General features: G+C 55.3%; 3 protein-coding genes and 1 non-coding gene across 4 annotated transcripts; 1 reads left to right on the forward strand and 3 right to left on the reverse strand.

Moving 5' to 3' along the window:
• Window positions 1-10,588: 10,588 nt before the first annotated feature.
• On the reverse strand, window positions 10,589-10,659 carry TRNAG-GCC (transfer RNA glycine (anticodon GCC)). The gene has a single exon. It is a non-coding gene; the product is annotated as a tRNA-Gly (tRNA).
• A 98-nt stretch (window positions 10,660-10,757) lies between these two features.
• On the reverse strand, window positions 10,758-11,605 carry LOC109752199 (uncharacterized). Its single transcript, XM_020311103.4, has 2 exons — window positions 11,089-11,605; window positions 10,758-10,990 (listed from the first exon to the last, which is right to left on the reverse strand). The coding sequence occupies exons 1-2, from the start codon at window positions 11,509-11,511 to the stop codon at window positions 10,916-10,918; spliced, it is 498 nt and encodes a 165-aa protein (XP_020166692.1). The 5' UTR covers window positions 11,512-11,605; the 3' UTR covers window positions 10,758-10,915.
• A 3,997-nt stretch (window positions 11,606-15,602) lies between these two features.
• Window positions 15,603-19,497, forward strand: LOC141035192 (uncharacterized). The gene is made up of 3 exons (XM_073506336.1): window positions 15,603-15,755; window positions 16,094-18,088; window positions 18,298-19,497. The coding sequence occupies exons 1-3, from the start codon at window positions 15,603-15,605 to the stop codon at window positions 19,495-19,497; spliced, it is 3,348 nt and encodes a 1,115-aa protein (XP_073362437.1).
• Window positions 19,498-22,576: 3,079 nt separating this feature from the next.
• On the reverse strand, window positions 22,577-24,988 carry LOC141035207 (uncharacterized). Its single transcript, XM_073506337.1, has 4 exons — window positions 24,899-24,988; window positions 22,993-23,142; window positions 22,745-22,933; window positions 22,577-22,693 (listed from the first exon to the last, which is right to left on the reverse strand). Exons 1-4 carry the CDS (start codon window positions 24,986-24,988, stop codon window positions 22,577-22,579), a joined length of 546 nt encoding a protein of 181 aa, XP_073362438.1.
• Window positions 24,989-26,458: the final 1,470 nt, after the last annotated feature.

The raw sequence follows: 26,458 nt of genomic DNA on the forward strand, positions 1-26,458 counted from the left end.
AATCATGTATTTAAAAAATCTTAACCATGTATAAAAATAATGTTTCAAATGTGTAAAAAATGTACAATGTCTACGAAAAATAGGAAAATATATGATAAAATGTTAAGCATATATTTTATTTTATTTTAAACATGTGTCAAAAAGTGTTACTTATGTATATAGAAAACGTACAATGTATATATAAAAAGTAAATATTGAAACCATATATTTGACAATAAACTAATGAAATATTTAAAAAATTTCATGTGTACAAATAAATGTTTCAGTTGTATACAAGAACTATTTCATGTATTCGAAATATATTAATCAATTGTTAAGAAAATGTTCAACATGTAGAAAAGAAGTTTCTATCCCAGATGATAAGAGAAGCAAAAAAATGATGAAAACCGTCACATATACAAAGAACGCCCCAATCACAATAATAATAATAATAAAAGAAAAACCCCCAAGAAAAGCATTGCAAAAGAGTGAAACAGTAAAACCGACAAGGGAATAAATAATAACAAAGAAAACCAAGGAAACTAAAAAGAAACAAAGAGAGCAAAGAAAAACCGAAGAAAGCCAATGCAAGTGAATGAAAACAATGAAAACCAAGAAAGAAACAAAGAAAAACATAGAAATAAAGAAACAACCTTTGGAAGTAGAAAAAACAGTAGAGAAAATCACAAAAAAAGAAAGAAAGAAACCCGATAAAGCCACACCATTCCAACCAATAAACAAACACAAGAAAAGAAAGGAACTTACATCGAGCGAGCGTCATCCCCCAAGCATGCAAGCGAACAAAACATGAAAAAATAGCGACCGGGCCGCCCGAGTATCTACGCTAGAAAATAAAAACCTTCAAGCGAGAGCTCCCTAATCTCACTATAAGCAAGATATAGCTCTCACACAATATGATTCATCGCGTTTTATTTACTCAGAATCCCAATATAGGGGAACCTCTAAACAACTTTTAGAAACATTTAGTCCAACAAAGGCCGTTTTGGGGTTTTAACCTAGTATAATGAAATAAATCACGAACGGTCACAACTCCCTTTTTAGGTGGGTGTGTGCGTGGGTGGGTGGGTGGGGTGGGTGGGGGGGGGGGGGACACGCGCCATTCTCCAGACCCCAACAACATGCGTGAAGGACATTACCTGCACACCCAGTAACGACAATGCCGCCCCTATTGCGCCATCGCCATCCACCATTGCTCTTCCATCGCGCAAGGTATGTGATTAGGAACCCCAACACATCCGCTAGGTCAATACCGCAATAAAAGATGGCGAGAATCCACGCCACAATCCTCGTCAGCTCCCATTATGGAGATGTCACCTTGCAGTGCTTCAACGGCCGATCGTGGATCTGCCGTCCACGAGCTCGTCCTCCACCTACGATAACTCAGAGGAGTTAGTGGCGGGAGGATGCTCGCGAACGGAACATCAGCAGAGCTTGAGCCGCATGAGCTCACCCTATTACATTTCATTCAGATGGCTTGCGATGAGGAGTTATAATCCCCAAGGGCAAAGAATTATCATGGCACTTTTCAGTGTGGAGGTGGTAATGTGGAGTAGTGGCGATAAGTGTTGCAGAACCGCCCCTAGGCAATTGGCTATGATAGTAGAACGATATTCGTGCATTGTAGTTGTACATGTAGGAGAGGCCTATGCCAACCTCCAATTCTCATTTGTCTCGGACGTCCCCGGCGCTTCGCCCCGGCTTCGGATCGTTTTTGTCCGAGGCCTCGCCATTGTCCCTGCACTTCGCGGCGCTCATCGTGGTGAGGTTGTCTTTGGCCTTGACGCCAACGCAGAAATCGACTTTCCCTTTTGAATTTTTCAGGGACGTGAGAATGAGCAAATGTGAGCAAAAGATAGTGGATAAGGTTGGTAATTGAAATGAGAGCCAAATCCAAGACGCATGGAGCCATCACATTCCCGCTGTCCCAGAGGGGTGGAGATCACAATACGAGATGATGCCATCACACATATTTTAATGACCAAATGTGTCCAGACGCGACCGAAACATAGTAGTGGAGTGGGGTTTGGTGCTACGGATAGCTACCTTTGGATCGGTGGTGCCTTTTGGCAGTTTGAGCAAGCGCAGTTTCGTTCGACACCAATCAGACACCGGTTCGTTATCACAAGAGATGGCCGGTGGCCGGATCGATGCAGCCGCCCGTCCTCGCACACGCACGCACGGTCTTTGAATCCTCCGGCAGAATAACGCCGTATGCGTACCAAGTCTTCAACCCGCGCAAGAACTTTTCAGAGCCCGCCAGAGAAGCGGCATATATTTGTCCGTGCGTACACAGCAACGATCGATTCGATCCGGTAGAATCTCTCGATCCGTCCGCGATGAAGTCTGGAAGGCATAGCAAGAAGAGGCAGCAGCAGCAGCAGCAGCAGTCGGGGAGGGCCGTGCTCGTGACTTTCTACGTGGCGAGGCCGAGGAGGAAAGACGGCGGCGGCGCGTCGGCGGGCTCGTCGCGGCATGTTCATCACCACCACCACCACGATGTTCACCATCACCACCACCACCACCTTCACCACGGAAGCGACGAGGCGCGACGGCGGGGACCGGAGAACCGCAGGTCGTACGACCGCCGGGCCGAGCTGCTGGAGTACTCGCGGCAGATGAGGGCCTCGGCCGCCGCAGCGACGGCGAGGCCGGTGCGCCCGGAGGAGCCCCTCCACCCACGTCGCGACGTCGAAGCGGTGAGTGCGTACGGTACGGTGTCCATCTTTGTCAGCTGACACGGTCTGACCTTGTAGAATCTCTCATCGCAGGTCGGTGCGGGGCGTTACCCGGTCCACCCGCCGCCTGCGTCGGATCCCCGTTTTATTTACATAGCCGGACTGATCGAGTCCCTGTCGGGCGGTGCGGTGCGTCTTGCCGGCCACCCGCCCGCGGCGGGCGACGACCGTAGGCTGGTGGAACGGCGGCGGCTGGAGCGCGCGGAGAGCCAGCCGCAGGTGAGGCAGAGATGCCTGGGGCTGGGAGGCGACTGGAGCTGGAAGAGGGTGCTCAGGCTCGTGCTGCCCTGCCAGAGCAGCACCGGCCGGCCGTCTACGAGGTCAAGGACACGAGGAGGAGATGACGACGGCGGCAAGGAGGATGGCAAGGCGGCCAGGGCGTGGCCGGCTGCAGTACAGCTGGTCAGCAAGTTGAAGGTATACCTACGTAGCCTGTTGTTATTCATGAACTGCACTGCATGGATGTTTTCAGTCAGCAAGATGGAGTTGCTGTCTATTTTCGGAGGCAAGCAGAGTCTGATAGATTTGCTGCTGCAGGTTAATCGTACGAGTAGAAGGACCGGCGACGGCGGCGACGAGGGGTTGCTGAAGAAGCTCTTTTCGACGTTCCAACGGCAACGGTCGCGACCGGGTCGCTGACACCATCAAGAGTGAGGGTACATGCAGTCAGGAATCGATCTTGGCGTCATCGTGTTGTGGTGACATAAAACGATTTCTGTATTTCGAGGTAGTACCACGGGCCAGTAAAATTTTGGCTAGGTTTGATTTTGAGGTTAGCAGGGGCCTGTAAACTTTTGCCTAGGTTTGATCTTGATCCAATGCAAGCTCATCCTCCAAGGCAGGACGGAACGAGTTCAGAGCATCTACAGCCGGAGCAAATCCGGACTCTCAAACGCCCGCGGACGCGTCTAGACGTGTCTGCGGACAGTGACCGAGCACTCCTCAAATCTCGTCATCCACATCCGTGTCTCTCATATTCGAACCCCTATATCCATACTATATCATGCAACGTCGATCAACTCCGGACATAGAAATAGCACAATAGTTCACCAAAAGATCCAACAAAGTTCACACAAACGGCGGACAACTTTGTACTACATATAAAACTTGAAATTAAAATCAACTTCACCACTTCCGGCCCGGCCCTTTCCCCTTCTGGTCGCCGGCGTAGCTGTACCCGTCGTCGGCTGGTGAAGGATCGTCTGATTTGTCGGAGGAGGAGCCGTGGTGGTCGTCGCCGGAGGAGTCGACGATGACGAGGCCCTTGAGGCGCTGGACGACCCGGTCCTGCTGGCACCTGAGCTTGGCCAGCCGAGCCGCCTCCTTCGCCTTCTTCAACGCCTCCCGCTCGAACTCCTCGATGGCAAGCCGAAGAGCCTTGGCGTTCTTCCAGCGAAGCCGACGAGCGTCCGTCTCCGCCGTCGTAAGCGACCGGCGGTAGACCCACTCGAGGAGCCGCTCGTCCTCGTCGGGCTCCGCCGGTAACCCACGTCGACGGTGAACAGAGCTCTCCACAGCCTCCCCTCCTTTGGCCGCTGACTCTCGCGGCGGGCGGCGCGCGCCTCCGACTCCGGCGTGCGCGTCCGGGCCGGCGTGCGGGCACCAGCACCCACCGCTGCCCATGAGGGGGAGCAGCAGCTGACAGGGCGAGGGGATGGCGTGGGGAAGCAGCAGCCGGCGGGGCGAGGGGACGGCATAGGGGAGGCGCCGATTGCGCTAGCCGCCTGTCGGAGCTGCCCATGGGCCGGGAGGGGCCACCGCCGGCGTCCGAGATGCACCGACGGGGAAGCTGCGACTGCGACGAGGCTGCAGATCCGGAGCTGCCCCCGGTCTCCACCTTGGACCGCTCCAAGGCGATGCGGAGGGCAAGCTCATACTCCGGATCTCGTCGGAGCGGCTGCCGGAGCTCGACATTGCGCCGGATTAGATCTGAATCGGTGAGGGCAGAGGAGAGGACGGAGCGAGAGAGGAGAGTGAGTGAGCTAGGGTTTCAGACCGACAAGACCGATGGTTTTTTTGTGGGGACATCTGTGGGGTCGGCGGTGGGCCGGGCTTGTCATGCGGACGCGCCCGGGCGTGCTCGGTCCACCCATTATCCGCCCCATATTTTGGCTGGATATGAGGGGTGTCGGTCAGTCTGGGCGTTTGAGACCCGTTTGAGGCGTCCGTCTGGGTCCAAACAACGTGACCGGGCAGCCCGCCCGAGCGTATGAGGCGGCTTTGAGAGGTCCGCCGTAGATGCTCTCAGAAGATCTTGATTCTTGAATCTACTACTCTAGTTTGATATTTTTTTTCTTCAATAAAGGATGTTTCATTGAATTGATATATCGAGGTGATACAACCGCATCAAAAGAATGCCCGGCCTCTGGATAGCAAGATGCACACACCCAATAAGTCCACAGACCCACAAATAAATATCATTTTACAGTAAAAAGTAATCCAATCCAGCCTAGGGTGCAACAGTTCCTAACTTCCTATCCGGAGATTACACCGCCATTCATGGAGGGAGAAAACCTCCTCACCATATGCTCTAGCCGTGTAAACGCCATCATAAAAAGGTCTCTCTCCTCCTGTCTCTACAGGATAGACCAAGTACGGAGCCATCACGTACATGCGTGAATAACTTGCACAGGAGATGAAACACATTTATTGTTAAAACCCACATCATTCATGGTAAGCCACAATGCCCAGCATAAGGCAGGTGCCCCCACAAGAATATATGTAGAAACTAGTTTATCAATACCCGCAACCAATTGTCGAACATGTTAGGTGCACTACATGAGGGTATAGATGTGAAACTATTTGAACTATGACCCGAACTACACGAGCGAACTTACACTAAAAAAATAAGTGTTTAATGGACACGTCGTGTTGACAAAAGACACATGTCTTGCTACCCTGCCAATTACGCCGTGCCAGGTTATCTCTAGTTAAGATGACTCCTCTATTTGGAAATGAGAGAAAAATCTAAAGAAATTTTAAGCTTCCACAATTTCTTGTTATCAACCGGAGCATCACAACGAACTGTACAAGGATTTGTCTGAAAACCTGCCGTTTTGATGCAAATTCCATCGAAACTTATCTGGTTCACCTAACAGTTGAATGGCTTTCATACGAAGAAGTATTTATTCCATGCTGCTAAGCGAAGTCCTAAAAGGTCCCTTACGGAAAAAATATCAGAGTTTTCTTGTTTCAAAACTTGTTTGATTGTGACGAACGGTCCTATACAAGCCAAGGTATTGCATCTTAAGTGAGGTGGCCCCAGCCAGGTGCCCTCCCAAAATTGAACCTGAGAACCGTTCCCAATAAAAAAAGTGGCAAATTGGAAAAATAATTCCTTGACCTTCATTATGCCACACAAGAATGTGAATCACCGGGTTTTCAATGCGATGTTCTTAGAGCATCTCTAGCAGACCCCGTATAATGCCTCGACCCGCAAAATAACCGCCAAAATACTGGTCTGCGCCAAAAATGCAGCCCGATCAGACCCCCCAAACGCGTCGGACCCGTAAATTTTTCTGAGGGACGCGGTAAAATCCATCTCAAACCCGCGAAAACGCAGGTTCCCTCCTCGACCCGACGGTGCCTTGTATCCCAGATCAGCGGTTGGCGGGAGGGACATTTCAGCCCGCACTCGTTCCCCACCCCTTCCGCAGCCGCCCGCCATTGGTTCCACCCGTCCGCCGCCGGCGATTCCGGCCAAATCCGCGGACGGAATCTCATCGCAGGGGCGCCCCTCACCCTATTCCACCTAGCCACTCACCGGCTTCCCGGATCCGCCGAGCCGAGCCGCCCCTAGTCGCCGTCGCCGCCGTAGAGGCACTGCCCCGTAGCCGCCGGTGAGTATTTTGCTTGTTCTTTGGGTTGCGCTATGCATAGTTGGTTTATGCGGCGTTCGTATTTTTGGATTTAGATGGAATTGAGCCCTTGCGAGAAGTTTTTGCTCGACGATTCAGACGACTCGGATGTTGAGATGCTGCTTGAGAACCATCGACATCAGATGTTGGTGATGGCCATTGCTGTGAAGGAGGACGAAGATGAGAACCGAAAGAGGCGGCGAGGATCGACCGTCGGCCGTCTTTGCATTCCTCGAAATCACCATCTCGGGAAGGAGATGTTGATGCAAAACTACTTCGCGGACAATCCAACATATCCGCCGCACCTCTTTCGGAGAAGGCACCGAATGCGCCGCTCCCTCTTTGTAAAAATAGTGCAAGCTTGTGAGGCCAATTGTCGACATTTTACTCAAAGAAGAAATGTCGCGGGATTGAAGGGATTTAGTCCATATCAAAAAATCTCGGCAGCTATGCGGGTAATTGCATACGGTATTCCGGCTGACTATGCCAATGAGTATCTTCACATTGGTGAAGACACTACAATTGAGTCGGTGCGTAGGTTTGCCAAAGTGATCATCCGTGTCTTTGGTGCTGAATATCTTCGGACACCCAAAGAGGAAGACACAAAAAAGTTGATGGCACCAAATGAGAGAAGAGTATGCATTGGACTTGGAAAAAATGCCCGAAGGCATGGCATGGAATGTATTGTGGCAAGTCCCGTGATGCAACAATTGTGCTAGAGGGCGCAGCATCCGAGGATTTATGGATTTGGCACTGCTTTTTTGGTATGCTGGGTACTCTCAGTGATATCAATGTGTTGCAACGGTCTCATTTGTTTGCTAGGGTTGCTAGTGGTGATGCTCCTGCTTGCAACTATACTATCAATGTACATGAATATACAAAGGGGTATTATTTTGCAGATGGTACCTACCCTCCTCGGTGCACATTTGTCAAGAGCATCAAAAACCCTAAAACTAGGAAACAATGTTTTTTGCAAGGGTACAAGAGGCAGCCCGAAAAGATATTGAAAGAACATTCGGGGTTTTGCAATCTAGGTTTGCCATTGTTCGTGGTCCTGCTCGTTTTTGGGACAAGAGATAAACATCATGACATGCTGTGTTATTCTTCACAATATGATTCTAAAAAATGAGAGAGGCATGAACTTGGAGTTCTTTTGCGACAATGTGGGTAGCCATGTCAAACCAGCTAGAGACCCTAACCACATTAGAGCATTTCTTCAGACCTACCAGGAGATAAAATGCAAACACCCACTTTCAGCTTCAAGAGGATCTCATTGAGCACAGCAAAGGACCGGGTAGTAACACATTCCATTTTTGCATTAATTTTATTTAATACATGTGTGATTTGTACCCGGACAAGTTTTGTACTGAATTATTTAGTTTCCTTTCGTGATTTCAATAATTATTTGTAAGTTGAAAGATTGTTTGTATTGTAATATCGACATTTTATCTTATATTGTATTGTGATTCTGAATATGTGGCATATCTTATTTGCGGGCCGCCGGCCGAGCAGACCCGTAAAACGGCGACACCCGCTATGCGAGGCCTACGCCCGTGGCGGCCCGCAAAACCGTATTTCCGTGAACGACACCCGCTATGCGGGGCCTATGCCCGCCGCGGCCCGTAAAACCGTTTTTCCGCGCCGAGTCGCTGAAGAACCCCTTTGGGTAAGTGAAAGAATCAAAAGTAGCCGAGTCACTGAAGAACCCCTTTGGGTAAGTGAAAGAATCAAAAGTAACCGAGTCGCTGAAGAACCCTTTGGGTAAGTGGGTAAGTGAAAAAATCGACCGCTTCCGTATATGACAAGAGTTTAGAGCATCTCCAACAGCCGCGCCAAAAGGCGTGCGCGCGGTAAACTTGGTTTTTAGAGCGCGCTGGACGGTTTCGCGCGCTCCAGCGGTGGCTAGAAACAAGCGCGCGGGAAAAATTTGCGTGCACGGGAAAGGGCGGCAACTCGCCCGCTACTTTTGACGCGCCGCTTCCGGCGCGCCTATAAATTGCGGTGCTCGCCACGCGCCTATCCACACTGCCACGCGCGCCTCGTAGCTTCTTCGCCGCTCCAGCGCCTCCACCGCTTCCTCTCCTCGCAGCTCCAGCGCCCCGCCACCGACGCGCAACCATACCGCCGCGCTGTCGAGGAGCGTCGGGCTACCGCGGCGTCCGCCAGCGCCCCAACGGCTGGTACTCCGCCGAGATTCGGTCCGGTGACGTCCGGCTCGGCCTCGGTACGTTCGAGACCTCGCACGAGGCCGCACGCGCCTACGACACAGCGGCGTGGCGCCTGGACAGGCCGCGCCAGCAGATGAAGTTCCAGGATGTCCACACGCGCCAGCAGGCGCAGGACGTCGCCCCTCCGCCTCGTCTTATCATGGACCAGGACCGTGCGAGGCACGCTCGGCGGCAGCGCCGCCTCCTAGTCGCCGAGGAGGACGAGCGGGCCATGGCGGAGTGGCGCCGGCGCCACCCGGAGGACGTCGCCAACGAGGAAGCCTTCTGGGCAAGGCGCCGCGAGGAGCAGACGGCAAAGCGCCGCGCGGAGCGGTTGGACAGGCATCGGCGGAAGGCCCTGGCGTTATCGCAGTGCGAAATCGTTCGAAATGCTGGGCAGACGATCTTTTCATCTGATGATGACCGTTGGGAGGACATGTGGCTCGATACCTCGGACCAGACCAGCGAGAATGGCGATGATGATGATGATGATGATGACTGGGAATAGGTTGTAGTTGCACTATCTAGTAGTTTTTTTTATGTCGTTGCACCGTAGTTTTTTAATCTATCGCTATGGAACTATGTAAAATATCTATGTATCGTTTTTATCTATGAATTTTATTTTTATTAAAAAAAATATACACAATGTTTAGCACGCGCTGCATTTTAGCCCGGCCGCTGGAGCTATGCGTGCGCTCAATTTTAGCGCGGCTGCTGGAGCCAGCGCTGCCGGCCGCGCCAAACCAGGCGAAGGGCGCGCGGCAAATGAGTTTTTAACGCGCGGCGCGTTGCGCGGCTGTTGGAGATGCTCTTAGGCCAACTCCACCGCGCGACCCTATCCTGTCCGTCCCCATCCGTTTGGGGTAAAACGGACAAACCAGACGGCCCAGCGGCAGACCCCATTTTGCTTTTTCGTCCGTTTCGTGTCCGTTTCACCCCATCCCTGGACCAAAGTTGGTCTCGTTTTGGGGCAAAAGCGGACACGAGCCGGACGTTTTTCTGCGTCCCTGCTGTCCCCTGTGTCCGTCTGCACATGAGTCTGGCCCACCTGTCATTGAAACCTGAGGGACCCACCCACCCACCCATCCCTTCTCTCTCCTCTATTTCCACTATTCATGGCACACCGCGTCGAGGGCCGCCGGAGCAGGGCATGGGCACGGCCTCCCTGCCGGCGGGCCAACCAGCACCAGCCTCCCGACCACGGCAGCCGCGACTGGCAGACGGCGAGCACGCGGGGCAGCGGTAGGGTGGCGAGCAGCGGCGCGTGCGGGCGCGGGCGCAACGGCTGCCGGCGACGACATCACGACCATGAGCGCGGCCCAGTCGCCCTGTCGGCCGAGGTTCTCGCCGATGGGGAACCTGCCGAGGTAGAACTCGAGGATGCTGAGGCCGAAGCTCCAGATGTCGCCGGCGTCCATGTACTCGAGCAGGATCTGCAGCTCGCCGCCGCACTCGTACATGCCGTGGTAGTGCACCACGGCAGGGTGCTCGGCGGCGCCGTGGGGAGCAGTGGTCGGGGGAGCGGGACGGCGCGGGCGGGCGGGCTCGGCGAGCACGGCGCCGTGGGGAGCGGTGGTCGGAGGAAGGAGGAGCGGGACGGCGCGGGCTCGGCGAGCGCTGCGCCGCGACGAGATTCCGCGGGGAAGGGGGCGGACGTTTTGGGTCGCTCTGACGCGACGAGGGCGCCTCGAACCCAAACCGGGAGTCCGTTCGGGGTTCGTGCGGTGGGGTTGGCCTTAGCTCTCTTCCACGCGAGTTTTTCTCTCTCACTGAGCAGAAAAAAAAGATCTGCACCAGCCGGGAATCGAACCCGGGTCTGTACCGTGGCAGGGTACTATTCTACCACTAGACCACTGGTGCTTGATGTCACAAATGGTATTTGCCAGTTTCCATTCCTTCGACCACAGTGATTAAAATGGATTGCAGTCACAAAGATCTGTCGTGCAACAGTACCCGGCTGATAAGAAGTCACTTCATTTATTGGATCAAAATTACAAAGGCTGCTCGTTGCCATGCGTATACAGGCACGCTACAGAACAGACCACACACAATTCGCAAGAAGTAACAAGCAGGTCACACACACAGAGAGCCGAGTGTCAAAATCCACAAGAACTCCTTAGAACACGGCCGTGATCTCGGCCTCCCCCAGCACGTGCCCCTCGATGGCCTCCATGACCTTGTCCACAGTCACCTGCAAAATCCAGCACCACGAATCAGTACTCTGTCTGTCACACGCCAGAGTTCATTCAGAGCAGAGTCTCTACGACTGAAGTTTGTAGGTGCACTTGCCTTGTTGCCGAGGCTGAGCACGTCGTCGAGCGCGTAGAGCCGGAACTGGATGCGGTGGCCGTGGGAGTCCGGGACGGGGCCGCGCCACCCGGGCTGCTTCCAGTCGTTGACCCCCTCCTGGACGCCGCCGTCGCCGCCGCCGGCGTTGGCGTTGCCCCCGGCGCCGGAGAAGCCCTCGGGCAGCCCCTTCTCCTCGGGCGAGATGTTGACGACCACCCAGTGCGTCCACGGCACCCGCTCGTCCGCGTCGACGTCCTGCACCACCACCGCCAGCGACCGCGTGCCGTCGGGCACCCCGTACCACTCCAGCGGCGGCGAGATGTCCTTCTTCGCGCCCTGCCCCTCCAGCGTGTACTGCCGCGGCAGCCGCCCCTCGTGCGCCGACACCGGCGGGCACACCAGCCTCAGGCTCTCCTGCGCCATCTCGCCGGCCGGCCGGTTTGCTTCTCTCTGCTGCTGTTGATGCTCGTGCGATGAGTTTGCTGGATTGTTCTGGTTGCTGCGAGGCTGTGAGTAACGTAGGAGGAGGGATGGGTCGGGTTTATAACGGGAAGGGTGGCACGCGGCGGGTGGATTCCGAGGGACGCGTGGCCGGCGGTGCGGGGTACGTGTAGGTGTAGTCGGCTGGAGGCGTGGCGTGGGCTCCCGGAGGATCGGCGTCGGCGGGGACCCGCGATGAGAAGAAAATCTGGGAGACTGCAGATTTGCGATAGGATTTTTGAAACGAGGATTAGATTTGCGATAGTTAATCAGTCCTACTCGCTTCCTGCTTTGGCCAGGTGTCCCGTGCCGTGCCTGTCTCTTTTGGGCACGAGGAAGGCCATGAAAGATTTGTTTTCGCTTACTACTAGTAGTACTACTTTTTTTCCTTTTTGAAACGGTAATTTCTTTTTCTTCTGTGAGACATGAGTCTGCTATTCGTGGATTAAGAAAGAGGGTGTTGGAATGGATGTGTTTTTACTCGTGAATTAACTAAGATTTGTTCATATTTCTTTTCCTTAGCTGTAAGACCTGTCTGGACCAAGCTAAGGATTGAGAAACATACAAGTGTCCATCTAAATGGCATCATATCAGGAAAATCAGTATAGCTCTCAAATGTGCATATGTAGTTCAAATTAGACGAAAGGTTCTAAATAGCTCACAATGTTGCGCGTGGTTGTCAACATAAATGAAAGGAAATGTATGGGCTATTGAATTGCAGGGCAGGTGGACCAGCAGTCATGTTTACTTTAATCATGAACAATGGTCTCATATAGGCTTAGCCAGACATTTTCATTGGAAACTAGAGTTTTTGCACATAATTTCTTTCAAACAGTTTGCATTAGTTCTTCCTCAATGCTTTCTATTTGGAAATCTTGCTAGTTTCAGTTTGTATCTCTTTGTGATAGTATTGGGCGAGAGTCTTCCCTAATTTGTGAAGGCTCTGTCAGCCATTAGATGATTCGTCGTCAACATAACTCTCTGAAATAGTTAGACTCGACATTGTACAATGTATTGTTCATCAAATACAAAATAAAAATAATGGAGTCCCTTTTTGAAAGAAATAAAATTGATACCACTAGCCTTGAGGTATTCCCTAATTTCTACAGACGGTACAACAATGTGCACATAGTGTCATAAGTCACAACAGCTACAGAAACTACCTACTAGGCAACAATGCCAAACTGTGTAAACGCTTCAGCACTGGCAAAAAGCACTAGGTTGTGCAAGCATATGCATTCACAGCATCACAAGTTATTCTTTTCTCCAAATACATAATTTGTGATTCCACATTGGCAGCTTGTATTCCCTGGAGATAAGCTTGTGACATATGACTGCGCCAGTGCAGCTATATCAGCTTACAAGTGTTCTCTGAAGCCCTAGAACTTCGCCATAGATCAAAACGCCTTTTGGGCTGCATCGCATCCACGATCTTGGACCAGGTCTCGGCCCTTGAATTCCTGCACTTTGATACTGCGGAGGCCCAAGAAAGTGATGAGAAGTCGGGATGGGCTCCCGCGACTCGCCTGGCGACTCGTCGGGCGGCGCCGATCCCGCCGCCCCTCCACCCACGTCACCTCCTGCTCTCTGCTTGGGCCTGTCCGGCGCCGATGGAGCGCCGGAGCGGCCGCCGGCTCCGCTCCTTGTCCGCTGCCCGGACCGCTCTGCGCCCAGGTATCGCCTTCCGCGCCCGTGTCGTCGCTGCTTTCCTTTCTGGTGTCGCCTTCGACCCCTCGGAGTTCCCTGCTCTTTCCGACCCCGGCACCGTTTGGGTCGTCGTGCCGTTCGTCGCCGGTTGCTTTTCTTGCGACGGCGTGTCCTCCCTCCTGTCGTACTTCTTCTGCGCCCCCCCGGAGCGGCTGCGTGCGGTTCAGATAGCGCCGCGCGTGTTCTCGGTTCGGGTGGCGAGTGCCGCGGTGGCGCGGTTCCTGGTGGCAGTCTCGCCGGGGCTCCTCGTCGCCGTCAACCTGGGCGTCCACGCCTCCCTCCGCGAGGCGGAGGCTGACGTGGCATCTTCGCGTAAATGCGCGGCTCGCGTGCGGCGCCTCTTGCACCAACTCGGTGTTACTACGTCTGCTGTCCCTCGTCGCCCTCGTCTTAAACTGCTGCCCATCCGCTGTCACATCCGCGCGGCGCCGCAGAGGCCTCCACTACTCCCCCTGCCCACGCCGCTGACCCCCGTCCCTAGTTGCGATTGGCTGAGATTGGACCCTGAGGTCACTGTCGCCCGCCTTGACTGCCCTGTCTCCATCCATCCTGTCGTTCGATGGGGTGACACCGCGTGCGGCGCGGGCGACAAGACCGTGGCTGCGCCCCATGCGGGCGCGGGCGACCCATTCACTCCCCGCGACCCACCCTCACCTGCCGCCTTCACTGCGTCGCTGGTGGAGACCAGCCCTTACCTTCAGGCGCTTCTCTCCCCCGCTGCTCCAGCCAAACACTCCACACCTCGCCCCCCACAGCCAGAGCTCTCGCTCAACGGCTGCTTCCGTTGTCTTTCCATCCGCCACTACGTCAAGGACTGCCGGGACCCCGTCCGGTGCCGGCGGTGTCGCGTGTCTGGGCATCGCGCGTCCTCCCCTCGTTGTGCCATGGCCCCGAAACGCAGTACCGCCCCTCCCAAGGCTGCTTCCTTCCCCGGGCGCACGGGCGCGGCGCCTCCGCCTCCCCCTGCTCGCCGCCAGTCCACCCCCTACCCGCGCGCTCGGCCCTCGGCTTCCCCTGGGCGGGCCTCTCCCATCCAGCCCCGGCGGCTGGAGGTGGGCGAGTCGAGCTCCGCCCCGCCCCCCTCCGTGGTTGCGGCCGGCGTTGCCGCCGACGCGCCGCACTCCCCGCCTAGCAACCGCGACATCTCTATCACGGGGGTGATCCGCTCGCCGCCGCCTTCTCCTCCTGGGTTGGCTGGGGAGCGCGGGGCCCCGGACGCCCAGGTCCTGACGCCGGGCTCGGATGGGCTGCCTCCCGGGCTCTTGGCCTTCCGGGACCGCGTCTCCTCCGACTCGTCGGACTCACGTCTCTCCGTGCGTTCCGCCTCGTCCATGTCGTCGGGCAACTCCATCCCTTCGGTCATTGCCGACTCGGAGCGTCCGGACGTCGTGGAGGTCTTCATGCCGGAAGGGGACTACGACGCGGCGCAACGGCTCGCCGTCGTCGTCATCGTCCCTCCCAACGCCTTCCACAACGACACCCTTGTGGTGCAAGCTGCTGTCCTCGACAACATCGGCCACCTCCTGCCCGAGGTCGTCCCGTCCTCGCTCGGGGCTATGTACCTCCGCTTCGCGACCTGGGAGGACAGACGTGAGGCGCTTCGCCGCCGGCCGTTCATGCATGAGGGCGCGCGGATCGACCTCTTCCCTGAGGAGGAGTATGACCGCGTCGCTCCCCGCCTTGACGTGTGTGCGGTGCTGGCCGCCACCGGCTTCCCTGCCGAGTTCCTCACCCCGAACTGCATCCCCGCCATGTTCTCGGGCTTCGGCAAGGTGTTGGAGATCGACCCCCTGGTGCTGTCTGGCCGCGAGTTAGCCACCGTGCGGGCCGTGGTCTTTCTCAAGAACCCGCGCCGCGTCCCCTGTGACGTGTGGCCGCTGGGGGGCGGTGGGGCACGCACATTGTCGCGGTGCGTCCCGTGCATGCCTGGAGCCGCGACGACTCCTTCTCTGCTGACGGGGCCTACCTCCCATTCTTCTCCGAGCTGTCGCCTCCCTTTGCTCACAACGCCGCGGTTCTCCTGGGGCAACCAGTGGGAGCACATGCTGAGGGGCCCGCGGGGGTGGGCAACGCCTCGCCTGTGTGTTGCGCCTCTTGGGTGCTCCCCCCTGAGCCTCAGCCCGCCGCGCCGAGTCCCTGCGTCCCCTGCTCCTGGTGGGGCCCCGCCTACCCTGGTCGGCGCGGTCTCCGCCGGGCAGGCCTCGGCGTCTAGCGGTCGCTCCAGCATCGCGCTGGTGGAGATTGACGAGCCCGGTGACGGTGTGGTGGCGCCGCCGCCCGAACGACGCCGGAGCGCGCGGATTGCCCACGACGAGCCGTCCAACTAGATGGGCATGGAAGAGAAGGCCATGCGGCTTAGGGCTCTTCGTGATGCTCTGACCGGCTGCTCGCCGCGCCTCAAGTCTAAGGTGGCGAAGGCGAAGATGCTTGACGGGGTGCTCAACCCATTGACCGCGGCGGCTGCGATCCCGTCTGCCCCGGTGCATGCTAGGTCCGATGATTAAGATGTCTCCGTGTTTCACATTGTGTCGCGCCTATCCCCCCCGCCCTCTATCGTGCCCTAGGGCTAACTATGCGGGTATCTACAGCGTTTGTGCTGTCCGCCGCTGTGGTGTTAGTTTGTACCCCGTCAAGGGCGTGGTGTCGTCTCTGTTTTCTTCCCTCTCTGTACTTGGTGCTTCTGTCTGTGATGGATAGTGCCTCGTACTCTAAACTCTCGTTCCTGTGTTGAAACGTGCAAGGGCTGGGGAACGCTGACAAGTGTAACGTAGTGAGGAACGCTATCCACACTGTCAACCCCGTGCTCGCTTGTATCCAGGAGAGCAAACTATCTGAGTTATCCACCGTTAAGGCTCGCTCGTTCTTGCATACCCGCCTCGGTTCGTTCGTGGCCAAAGATGCGGATGGTAGCAGAGGTGGGATCGTCACCGCTTGGGACCCCAGCGTCCTGAGTCTGTCCTCGTCCTCGTCCTCCCGTTACACGCTTACTGCCTCCCTTTCTTCCACGCGGTGCGCTCTCTCCTTCAGGATCACTAACGTTTACGCCCCCTCTGATCATGCCTTGACGGCGGACTTTGTTGAGGACCTCCGGTCGGTCTCGTTGGGCATCACCGGCCCCTGGCTGGTGCTAGGGGACTTTAATCTCATCCGCTTCCCTCACAAGAAGAATAACAACCGTTTTGATGCTTCTCGTGCGGCTGTATTCAACTCCCTCGTTAACTCTCTTGCTCTGCACGAGCTCGCCCTGCCGGATCGGCTTTTTACATGGACGAGCAAGTGGGACCCCCCCACTCTGGCACATTTGAATCGCGTTTTCTTTGATTCCTCATGGGACGTCGCCTTCCCGGACTCGTGTCTGTCGTCTCGTCCTCGTCCTACCTCGGATCATGTGCCCCTGGTAGTGGAGGCGGCGACGAGAATTCCTTCCTCCTCGCGCTTTTTCTTTGAGAACGCTTGGCTCCACGACCCACAATTTCTCCCCTCTCCCCTCCCCTCCTGGTCGAGCACGGGGGCCGGTCGGTGCGCAGTGGGCTGCCTGGCAGCCCGCAAGAAAAGGTTTCGGGCTGCGGCCAAGGTTTGGAAAAGGCTCCACAAATTCATTCCTACTTTTGATAATAATTGCAAATTCGTGATTGACCTGCTTGACTTCTGGGAGGAGTGCCGTCCCCTGTCCTTTGATGAAAGACAGCTCAGGAAGGATGCGCGCGCGGCTTTGGCGGCCTCGATCAGGCGGCAGAGCGCGTACTGGAAGCAGCGCGGGAAATGCCGTGCTGTCTGTGAGGGGGACGAGAACACCGGCTTCTTCCATGCGAGCGCCTCCCACCGCCGCCGCGCCAACACGGTCCGTGTCCTCGACGTCGACGGCGCGATGGTGATGGACCATGCGGGGAAGGCGGCGGCCCTGCTCACTTTCTACTCAGAGCTGTTGGGCTGGGCTCGCCCCTCCGTGTGGCGCTTCGACCTTGAGGCTCTCTACCGCGACGCGCCGAGGGTGGATGCGGCGGCCCTGGTCGCGCCGTTCTCATCCAGCGAGATCAAGGAGGCGGCGAACCTCCTCGACCGGACTAGCGCGCCCGGACCGGACAGCCTTGGCCCCGCGTTCTACCAGGCCGCTTGGAGTGCGGTCGCGGGCGACTTGCAGCGGCTTTTCGACGCGGTCCATGATGGCACCGCGAACCTCGACGCCATCAACCGCGCGTACATTGCCCTGCTGCCCAAAGGTGGGGGCGTGCCGACGCCGGGCGCTTTCCGCCCAGTCTCCCTTCAGAATGGGGACGTAAAAATCCTCTGCCGTGGCCTCACCTCGAGGTTGCAGAAGCAGATCGGGGGCATCATCGACGTCGACCAGTCTGGGTTCTTGGCGGGAAGGAGCATCTCCAAGAACTTCGTGTATGCCGCCGAGGTGGTCCAGTGCTGCCACAAACGGGGGGCGCCTGCCCTCGTGTTCAAGCTGGACTTCGCCAAGGCGTTCGACTCGGTCGACTGGGGGGCGCTACGCCGGATCCTCATGGCGCGCGGCTTTCCCGACCGGTGGTGCGCCTGGATGGACCTGATCTTCGAGTCCTCGCGGTCGGCGGTGCTGCTGAACGGCGTGCCCGGGCGGTGGTTCACGGTGCGCCGGGGGCTGCGGCAAGGTGACCCATGCTCGCCCTATCTCTTCCTCATCGTCGCCGATGTGCTGCAGCAGTTTATCAGGCAAGATGGGGGGCTGTTCCACCCTCTCGTTGATGGCGAGCCCCCCTGGTGCTGCAATATGCCGATGATACGCTTGTCATCCTTCGCGCGGACACCGGCGCCGCTGCCCGCCTCCGCCGTATCCTCGACGACTTTGCGGCGGCGACGGGGCTGGACATCAACTTCGTCAAAAGTACTCTGGTCCCCATGCACGTACCCGAGGAGGTGTTGGTGGAGACCGTTGGCGCCCTTGGCTGCGCCGTTCAAGGGTTCCCGCAAGCCTACCTTGGGCTCCCGTTGTCGTGGGAAAAGCTCTGCTTCGCTGACTTCCTACCCCTGATCGCGAAGGTTGACAAGTACCTGGCGGGATGGAGAGCTCGTCTTCTCTCCCCGGCCGGGCGTTTGGTCCTGATCAACGCTGTTCTCGACGCCCTCCCCACTTACGCCATGGCGGCGATGATGCTCCCGCTGGCGGTGATCAAGGAGCTCGACTCGCTCCGTCGGGCCTTCCTCTGGAATGCGGTCGAACGCGCCTCTGGAGCACAATGCCTGGTGGCTTGGGAGCGCGTTTGCAGGACCAAGGCGGAGGGTGGGCTGGGCGTCCGAGACCTCGCCACGCAGAATCGCTGCCTACTGCTCAAGATGCTACACCGGCTCCACACAGCCTCCTCGTCCTCGAGATGGGCCCTATGGGTGTGGGCGGAGCTCGACGACCGCTCCCTTCTCTCGTCAACGGCAAGCAGGAGCGCGGGGGAGCACAGCAAGGCGCTGGCGCGGCTGCTCCCGCTGTACCGCGGGATCACCAGGGTGACGGTGCGCGATGGAAGGCGGACGTCCTTCTGGCTCGACTCCTGGCTCCCGTGTGGGCCTCTCGCGGTGGCTCTTCCGGTGCTGCACTCACACACGACGGTGAAGGAGGCCACGGTGTGGCATGTGCGTGCGCGCGGCCTGGACAGTGTGCTGGTGCCCAGGCTTACCTCTGCCGGCGCCGTGGAGCGGGCTACCCTTCTGGCCCTGATCGGCGATAATGCTACGGGCCCCGGTGACGACGAGCGCAGACCGATGTTGTGCTCGGGCGCGCGTGGGAGCCTCGTAACGGCAGCCGTCTACGCCCTGGAGAGATTCGGCGGCGTGCAGGCGTCGTTCGCAGCGTTCCTCTGGGGGTGCGCTGCTCCCTCCCGCGTTCGCTTCTTCGGGTGGCTCCTGGTCCAACGACGGGTCAACGCAAGAGACGTCCTGTTGCGGAAGACCATCGTCACGACGGAGGGGGCTGCTTGTCTTGTCTGTTCGTGCAAACTGGAGACGGCGGATCACATGGTGTTTGAGTGCCCTTTCGCCCGATCATTCTGGCGGGCTGTGGGGGTCGACGTGGTCGACAAAGGCTATCAGGTGGGCGCGCTCCAGGATCTTGACGTCTGGGGGGTGGTCGGAGATACTGCTTGCGCTACCTTCGCTCTTCTGTGCTGCTGGCAGCTATGGAAGCACAGGAATGCCGTGGTCTTCCGTGGGGCGGGTGCCCTCCCTCGCCCGTCTTCTCGCATGCTGTAGGGAAGACTCGACACTGTGGCAAGGACGCCTGAAAGTAGCTGAACGGGCGTGTGTCGACAGATGGCTGCAGGTGTTCTCGTACCCTGGGAGGTAGCCAGTGCTATGTTTTTGTGGATTGTGTAATCCTCCCCCCCTCTCTCCATCTCATGTAAAACTTTCTGTCTCCCTCCCGGGGGTGTGAATCAAATAGAAAAAGAAAATTCAGGTGAAGGGCTTTGCCCTCCCCCGGTGATCTTAAAAAAAAAACGCCTTTTGCACTTTGAGGGCCTATGGCATCCCTCATTTTGTTCTTTCAGAAACCATGTGGGGCGACCGGAATCTGAATACAACCACCGGATTCGTTGTCCGGTAACAGGACGCAACTCAAACTGATCTTGGCAAATTTGCGGCATTTTACGCTGTGGTTGCCACTGATTTGACACCCACCCACAATTATGATTGCAGACCTTGCAGTTAATTGGCTGTTAATTGACTTTGTCATCACGAGCACCAGAATGCTACATAGAAAGTGTGAACACAATTAGACTATTTTTATGAAGGCTTAGCACAGCCTGATGACATTCCTGAATACACACACACGGCCAAGTTCAGGCGATGCACCGAAAGAAGCCTGATGAAGAGCATGGCGGCTGCGGCCTTTTCCCTTTTTTTGCCCAATTATGTTGTCCCTTTGGAAATACATCCATCATAGGCAAGGTTAACTAAACGTCACCATCACCCACTGGTTTCTCTCTCTGTTTAACTAGTCAGCAACATCCTCTTGGGCACTATCAACATCTGTTGGTGGGGATGGTCCACTAAAACTGTTACCCTGCCCTGCCAGCTTGATTAAAGTGTGTCATAGGCTTCGTAGCTAGCTCAAGCAGGCCAATTGGTCATTGAAGATCAATGTACTAGTTGTCAGTTAAGGCTCTCACAACCCAACAATAAAATCCAAGGATGGTGTGGGTTCTCTTTACTCGATTATAACATTACATGCTATACATTACATAGGAAAGGCATGCAGTTGGGGCCCAATGCATGTCCCTTCAGCTTAGATAAAGGGCAGCCCAGTGCATGTAGTTCTCACTTGCGCAGGGTCTGGGGAAGGGTCCGACCACTTTGGGTCTATTGTACGCAACATTTCCCTACATTTCTGCAAGAGGCTGTTTCCGGGACTTGAACCCGTGACCTCATGGAGGTCACAAGGCAGCAGCTTTACCACTGCCCCAAGGCTCCCCTTCTTCGCTTCAGCTTAGATATTCATTTTATATTCTAAACTAAAACCATGCAGACAGAGAACGACTCTACCTGCACAGTTTTGATCTGCTTGATGTTTCAAGTCATTTGCTAGGTCAGGGTAAAAGAAATACCCAGTCGGAAAATATAAACCTCTGTGCATGCTATCTGTGTACAGAGCGCATGGTATCACGAGATTATTCTGAACTAGCAAGTTGTTATGATTGGCAGGCGGCAATGCTGCAAGGTATATATACAACTATGGATGCGATACATAATTAAAGTTTGTACAGACCGAACTATGGATGCACAAAGACCGAAGGATATTTCTATTTACAACTCCTGCGGTAATATAATTTGCTATAAAGCATTGCTCAAACAGCAAAGGATATAGTTCGAAAATTAGGCCCAAGGGAAATCTTATACATGGCAGGCCCAAGATCACAGGATTGTGTATCAATTTTGCAGATTCTTCTATAACAGTTGCCACGAATCTGAGGACTGTATATCATCAGCCAAGAAAACTGACATAACATGTGTTGCTTTGTGTCCATCCAATAGAGGGAACTAGCCTCAGTAGTCTAGCCCGTACCAAAGGAACTACTATGAATGTGAAACAGTATTGCAGGTCGGAAATACACAGTATTTGCTTAATATTAGGAAAAAACAAATGTTTTTTTGTTGAGTATGTAGACCATACCGTATGTGCACATGTATATCCTTGCACATACGGCATAGTGTTTGACTGTGCTGCCCGTTGTGCGCACGTCCTGGAGTAGTGGCCATGATCTCCACTAGGCCAGGTGCGGCATCAACTGTATATAATCCCCCTGCCTATGGCGTAATCAAGTTTGGTGAACTCTTTCCTTAATCTCCCATCGAAACATGTTGAAATATGCATGCAACACTCTTCCAGTGGCTAACTATCAAGACCAGTTCTTCAGGAGCCTTAACAGCTCGTGCTCTATGTGCGAGAGCACGTCCTGCATGCCAGGCTATTCCGGCCAGTGTCGTCGTACTCTTACCCGACCCCCCTTATCTCTCTCTCGTTAAACTGTATATATACGTACATCGAGATGAACAATACAGGGGAAGTGGATCGCACCTGCGGCTCCTGCCACGGCCACTTCCGCACTGCACTAACGCCGTGCTCGAACCTGTGTGGCGGCATCCCCATGGTGCTCCGTCTGGACTGCGCTGACTCCGGCCTGTCCTCCACCGCCGGCCTACCTCCGTCCATCGCTCACCACTTCCAGTCCAAGCTAGAACTCGAGCCCGGTGCATACTCCAAATGGCGTCAGCTATTCTATTTCATTTGTTGCAAATACAATGTCCAACATCACCTCGCCACCACTGATCCCGCCCACTAGAGAGCTGTCTGGCGCAACGACGATCTCACCATCATCCTCTGGATGTATGGTGTCACCACCGAGGAGTTGCAGGACGTGGTGACGTCGCCAACCAGCACCGCCTACGACATGTGGGCTCAACTCCATCTCCTCTTCCGAGACAACCAGCCCGGCCGCGCGATCATCCTCAGCGCCGAGTTCCGCAACATAGTACAAGGCGACCTCTCCGTCGCCGAGTATAGTCGCCGCCTCAAGGCCCTCGCCGGCACGCTAGGCGACGTCGGTGAACACATCACTTACCAAACCCTCACGTTGCAACTCGTCTGATGGCTGAGCCGCAAGTTTCAAGTGATGGCCATCCTCTCCAGGCTCGCCCCCGGCTGCTCTTGGGGATCACCGCCAAAGAGCACACTCTCCTGGACGGCTGTCCTCCACCGCCCTCACCATCGGGCAGGCAACCCACCCCGACTCCGCATCCGACCGCGGCGCTGATCAAAGCCGCGATCGGACGCTCAGCCGTGGTGGGCGGCCTGACCGACGTTGAGGGTGGTGGAGGATGCCTTGGGATGACCGTCGAGACGGGCGCACTCGTTGGCGGCGATCTCCTCCAAGAGCAGCCGGGAGCGAGCCTAGAGAAAGGAGGGGAATGGGTCTTGCGTCGGGAGCAAGGTAGCCATCACCTGAAGTTTGTGGCTAAGCCCCCGGATGAGTTGTAGTGTTATGGTCTGGTTGGTAATGTGTTCACTGATGTCACCGAGAACGCCGACGAGCACCTTGAGGCGGCGGGTGTACTGGGCGATGGAGAGATCGCATTGCACCATGTTTCGAAACTCAGAGCCGAGGATGATGGCACAACCCAGTTGGTTGACCTGGAACAGGAGATGAAGTTGTGCCACACATCTTAGGCGGTGCTTGTTGGCGACATCACCAGGTCCTGCAGCTCCTCGGCGATGACACCATCCATGCAGAGGACAATAGTGAGGTCGTCATTGCGCCACACGATGCTCTCGTGGGTGGGATCGACGACGACGTCGAGGTGATGTTGGACATTGTATTTGCAACAAATGAAGTAGAATAGCTGACGCCATTTGGAGTAAGCACTGGGCTCGAGTTCCAGCTTGGACTAGAAGTGGTGAGCGATGGACGGAGGCAGTTCGACGATGGAGGACGGGCCGGTGTTAGCGCAGTCCATACGGGACACCATGGGGCCGCTGCCACCCAGGTTCAAGCACGGGACCAGGGTGCTGCCTTCAGTGCAGAGGATGGTCGCAGGAGAGCCGCAAGGGCGACCGTCGGGCGGCCAAAGAGAAAGTGGAGGCAGCGGGCGCGACGGCAGGTGCGACCCCCTTTCCACAATCAGCGGCCAGAACAGCACGAGTCACCAAAATGGCGGCGATCGTGCGGCCAGCAGGCGATGGGGAGTTGAGGCCAGTTGCGCGCGCGCGCCGGAGAAGATGATTCATATCAGAAGTGAGAAAGATTGTAGATGCGTCTGATACCAAGTTGAGATGAAGGAGAATGGTCAGCGGTTGAGAACATAGGTGGCAGAGTGAAGGGCCTCAACCCAAAATGGGGGAGCTAGGTTAGCATGTATGAGAAGAACACGAAGAATGTCGTTGGTGGTGCGTATGAGACGTTCGGCCTTGCCATTTTGTGGCGAGGTGTGAGGGCATGAAAATCGAAAGGATGCGCCATAACGAAGGAAGAGGTCATATAGGGAAGTGGGAGAAATTCGCTGCCGTTGCCACATTGCATACACTGTATAGAGACATGAAACTGAGTAAGCACGTAAGCGTAAAAGCGATGGACCGTGTCGAAGAGTAGTGTGAGTTGTCATCAAGAATTATGAGGTGATATTAAAAGCGTGAAAAAATACAAGTTGGAGAGCTCCATAAATCACAGTGGATCAATTGAAACGGCGCAGTAGTAAATGACATTTGAGTGAGAAAAGGGCAACCGTCATATTGTGTCAATGCACCACTCCCCCCCCCCCCCCCCCCCCCCCCCCCGACCGTATCCCGGACACCCAGTACCGTATCTGTACACCCTATACTAGATCGCATATTCTACTGTCTCCGTGTATTGCTGCTTGGTGATACCAGCCCTGAAGAAAACGCTTATAAATCGACGGAAACAGTTGTAAATCGGCAACGTGGGACTAGAAAACAGCATCATCAGTACGATACGATCTGCCTTACCCGTAGTAGCCAGCCAGCCGGTCGGCGTATCCTCTCGCCCCGCCGCGATTCTCCATCAGCGCGCCGTCTCCGCACTCTTCGTAGGAAGGACGGAGACGAACCGACGCGCAATCCCCACGCCCCTCCCACGGTGGCCGCCGGCGGCTGCCACATCCCCTGCTCACTGACCTCGAGCCAGTCTGCGCGGCTGGCGCGGCGAGACTGCAAGGGAAGTGGAGAAGGGTGCACGTCTGGTTGCCGTGGAGGGCAGGGGGATGCGGCGCCAGCGAAGGCTGCACTCCGGCGTGAGGTTCGGGGGGAGAGACGGCCGGCGTACGGATCCAGGCGAGAGGAGAAAGGCCTCGCCGTACGGGAGGGCCCCGTGTGCTTTTATACCGCAGATGGACGCGGGCCCAAAGGAAACGCGGCCCAGACCCGGGCCCGGGCCGGGTTAGCGCGGATTTAAAACCTAATCGCTCCCAATGTCCGATGCAACGCGCGGCGGCCGCCGAGATCCCTTCGCCCAGCCTCGCCGTCGCGGCCGGAAAGAGCGGGGCAGGCGTGCCTATCCCGGAAGAGGGGCGGGGATATTCGGGCTTCAGGCGAGAGGCGCAGGGGCGTCGTGCGTGTTGGCGGCGCATGGGCAAGGACGCGAACCTCGACAACGGCGTCCCCATCCGGGCGCTCCTCGGCCTCCGCTTCGGCGCACGCCGGCAAGGTGGACGCGCTCAAGCTCCTCATATCCATGGACGTTGACGTCGCTCACCTCTTCCCGCAGGCTTGCTTCTACAAAATTGCCCTTCCCTCGTCTCATCCCATGCCGTAGAAACTCTCACTGATTTGCGTTCGTTGGGCGCACGTGGTCAGTCGCTAGCTGGAGGTCAAGAAGCTCGATCGTCAACCTTTAATTCCTCGCTACTCCAAGACGTAAGCTAAGCACCCCTCATCTGAATTCTTCTCTGCATGTGATTACTTCGAGCCAGATCATACGGTGTGAATTGCTGCTGTTTGTCCATGATTGATCCTAAGTAGATTACGTGGCCGGGGTAGGTTGTGAAACAGGAGGAACAATATGGGGCAGATGCAAGTTCGTCCATGTTTGAATTGGACCAAGGAAATCCTTTTGGATGATGTAGACAAATATGCGGTACTGCATGAGTTTGAAACTTTGAATCATGCTCAACTGTTGTATTCCAAACAAGAAGGCTATTTCTTCCATAATCGATTGACATTTGCTGTGGGAAGAGATTGTAAATGAAATCTTGTTGTTGCTGCAGGCGCCGGAACGAAGCTCTCCTTTATATTGCGTTGCACCACTCGTTTAGATAATTTTTTTAAGGATTTAATTACATTTCCTTATATTAGGCAAGCTCCTCTATTTTCTTGTGTCAATTAGTCAGGTGTAATCTCGCCCAAAACTTGTGAAATTTTTCCTCAACGTGTGTTCTTTAATTTCCGTGCCAAAAACTATACACCCTATATTTAGCAACGGAGGGAGTAACATATTTCCACAAGAATGTATTTCAAACAAACCCATTAGGCCGTGTTCGGTTGACAGGGTTGTGCAGCAGTTTTGGCGGGGATTGAGGTGGATTTAATCCTCTGCAAGTCAAAATCCCCCCAAATCCCCTCCAACCCTCTTGACAAAGGGTGTAACCGAACAAGGCCTTAGTGAGGACTTGGGCCCTTTGCGTCATGGCTGGTAGCCTGGTATAATATTACACGTTGTCGCTCGGCTCGTGTCAGTGGTTTTAGACATGTGCCAGGGATCCATATGTTAGAATATGTGATGCACATGCACTTTGTATGCTCTATGACTTGCTTCCAGAGGAAAACACGACTTTGTAGGAGGTTTGGTTAGTGCAATCTGCTTCTGATTTTCATTGATGCTAACATTATATCCATCTGAAACCTGCCCATGTTTTTTTAGATCATGGGTGTTTTGTTCAATGGCAATAATCCTCTGGAGTAGTCACAGCTGCTGCTAGCAAAGACATTTTATCCAAATTGTTTAGCGTTGACAACGAAGCATTTCCGAAGGCTCTCTGAGAAACACTCCGTGATATTGAAGAATGGATTGGTTTTGGATTCTGCAATGTTTTCAAGGTTAGTGATCAATGTCATTAAAAGTCGACGGGTCATTCGTTTTTGAATTTGTCGGCCACGTTGTTTGTTTGCATGATATAATCTGCTGCTATAAGACTAACCATAGTAGCC

The sequence above is a fragment of the Aegilops tauschii genome, chromosome 1 (assembly GCF_002575655.3).
Source record: "Aegilops tauschii subsp. strangulata cultivar AL8/78 chromosome 1, Aet v6.0, whole genome shotgun sequence".
Lineage (NCBI taxonomy): Eukaryota > Viridiplantae > Streptophyta > Magnoliopsida > Poales > Poaceae > Aegilops > Aegilops tauschii.

Bases quoted from the DNA above. Each gene is read 5' to 3' on its own strand.
- LOC109752199 (XM_020311103.4), bottom strand. From the start codon at position 11,511: ATGGCGCAGGAGAGCCTGAGGCTGGTGTGCCCGCCGGTGTCGGCGCAC. The intron at 10,991-11,088 runs GCAAGTGCACCT...TGGATTTTGCAG, and splicing joins TGCTCAGCCTCGGCAACAAG to GTGACTGTGGACAAGGTCAT.
- LOC141035192 (XM_073506336.1), top strand. From the start codon at position 15,603: ATGGGCATGGAAGAGAAGGCCATGCGGCTTAGGGCTCTTCGTGATGCT. The intron at 15,756-16,093 runs GTGCATGCTAGG...GCTTGTATCCAG, and splicing joins CTGCGATCCCGTCTGCCCCG to GAGAGCAAACTATCTGAGTT. The intron at 18,089-18,297 runs GTATCCTCGACG...CTGATCGCGAAG, and splicing joins CGCCGCTGCCCGCCTCCGCC to GTTGACAAGTACCTGGCGGG.
- LOC141035207 (XM_073506337.1), bottom strand. From the start codon at position 24,988: ATGGATATGAGGAGCTTGAGCGCGTCCACCTTGCCGGCGTGCGCCGAA. The intron at 23,143-24,898 runs GTTCGCGTCCTT...AAATGGCGTCAG, and splicing joins ATGGGGACGCCGTTGTCGAG to CTATTCTACTTCATTTGTTG. The intron at 22,934-22,992 runs GTGATGTCGCCA...CTCCTGTTCCAG, and splicing joins CCGAGGAGCTGCAGGACCTG to GTCAACCAACTGGGTTGTGC.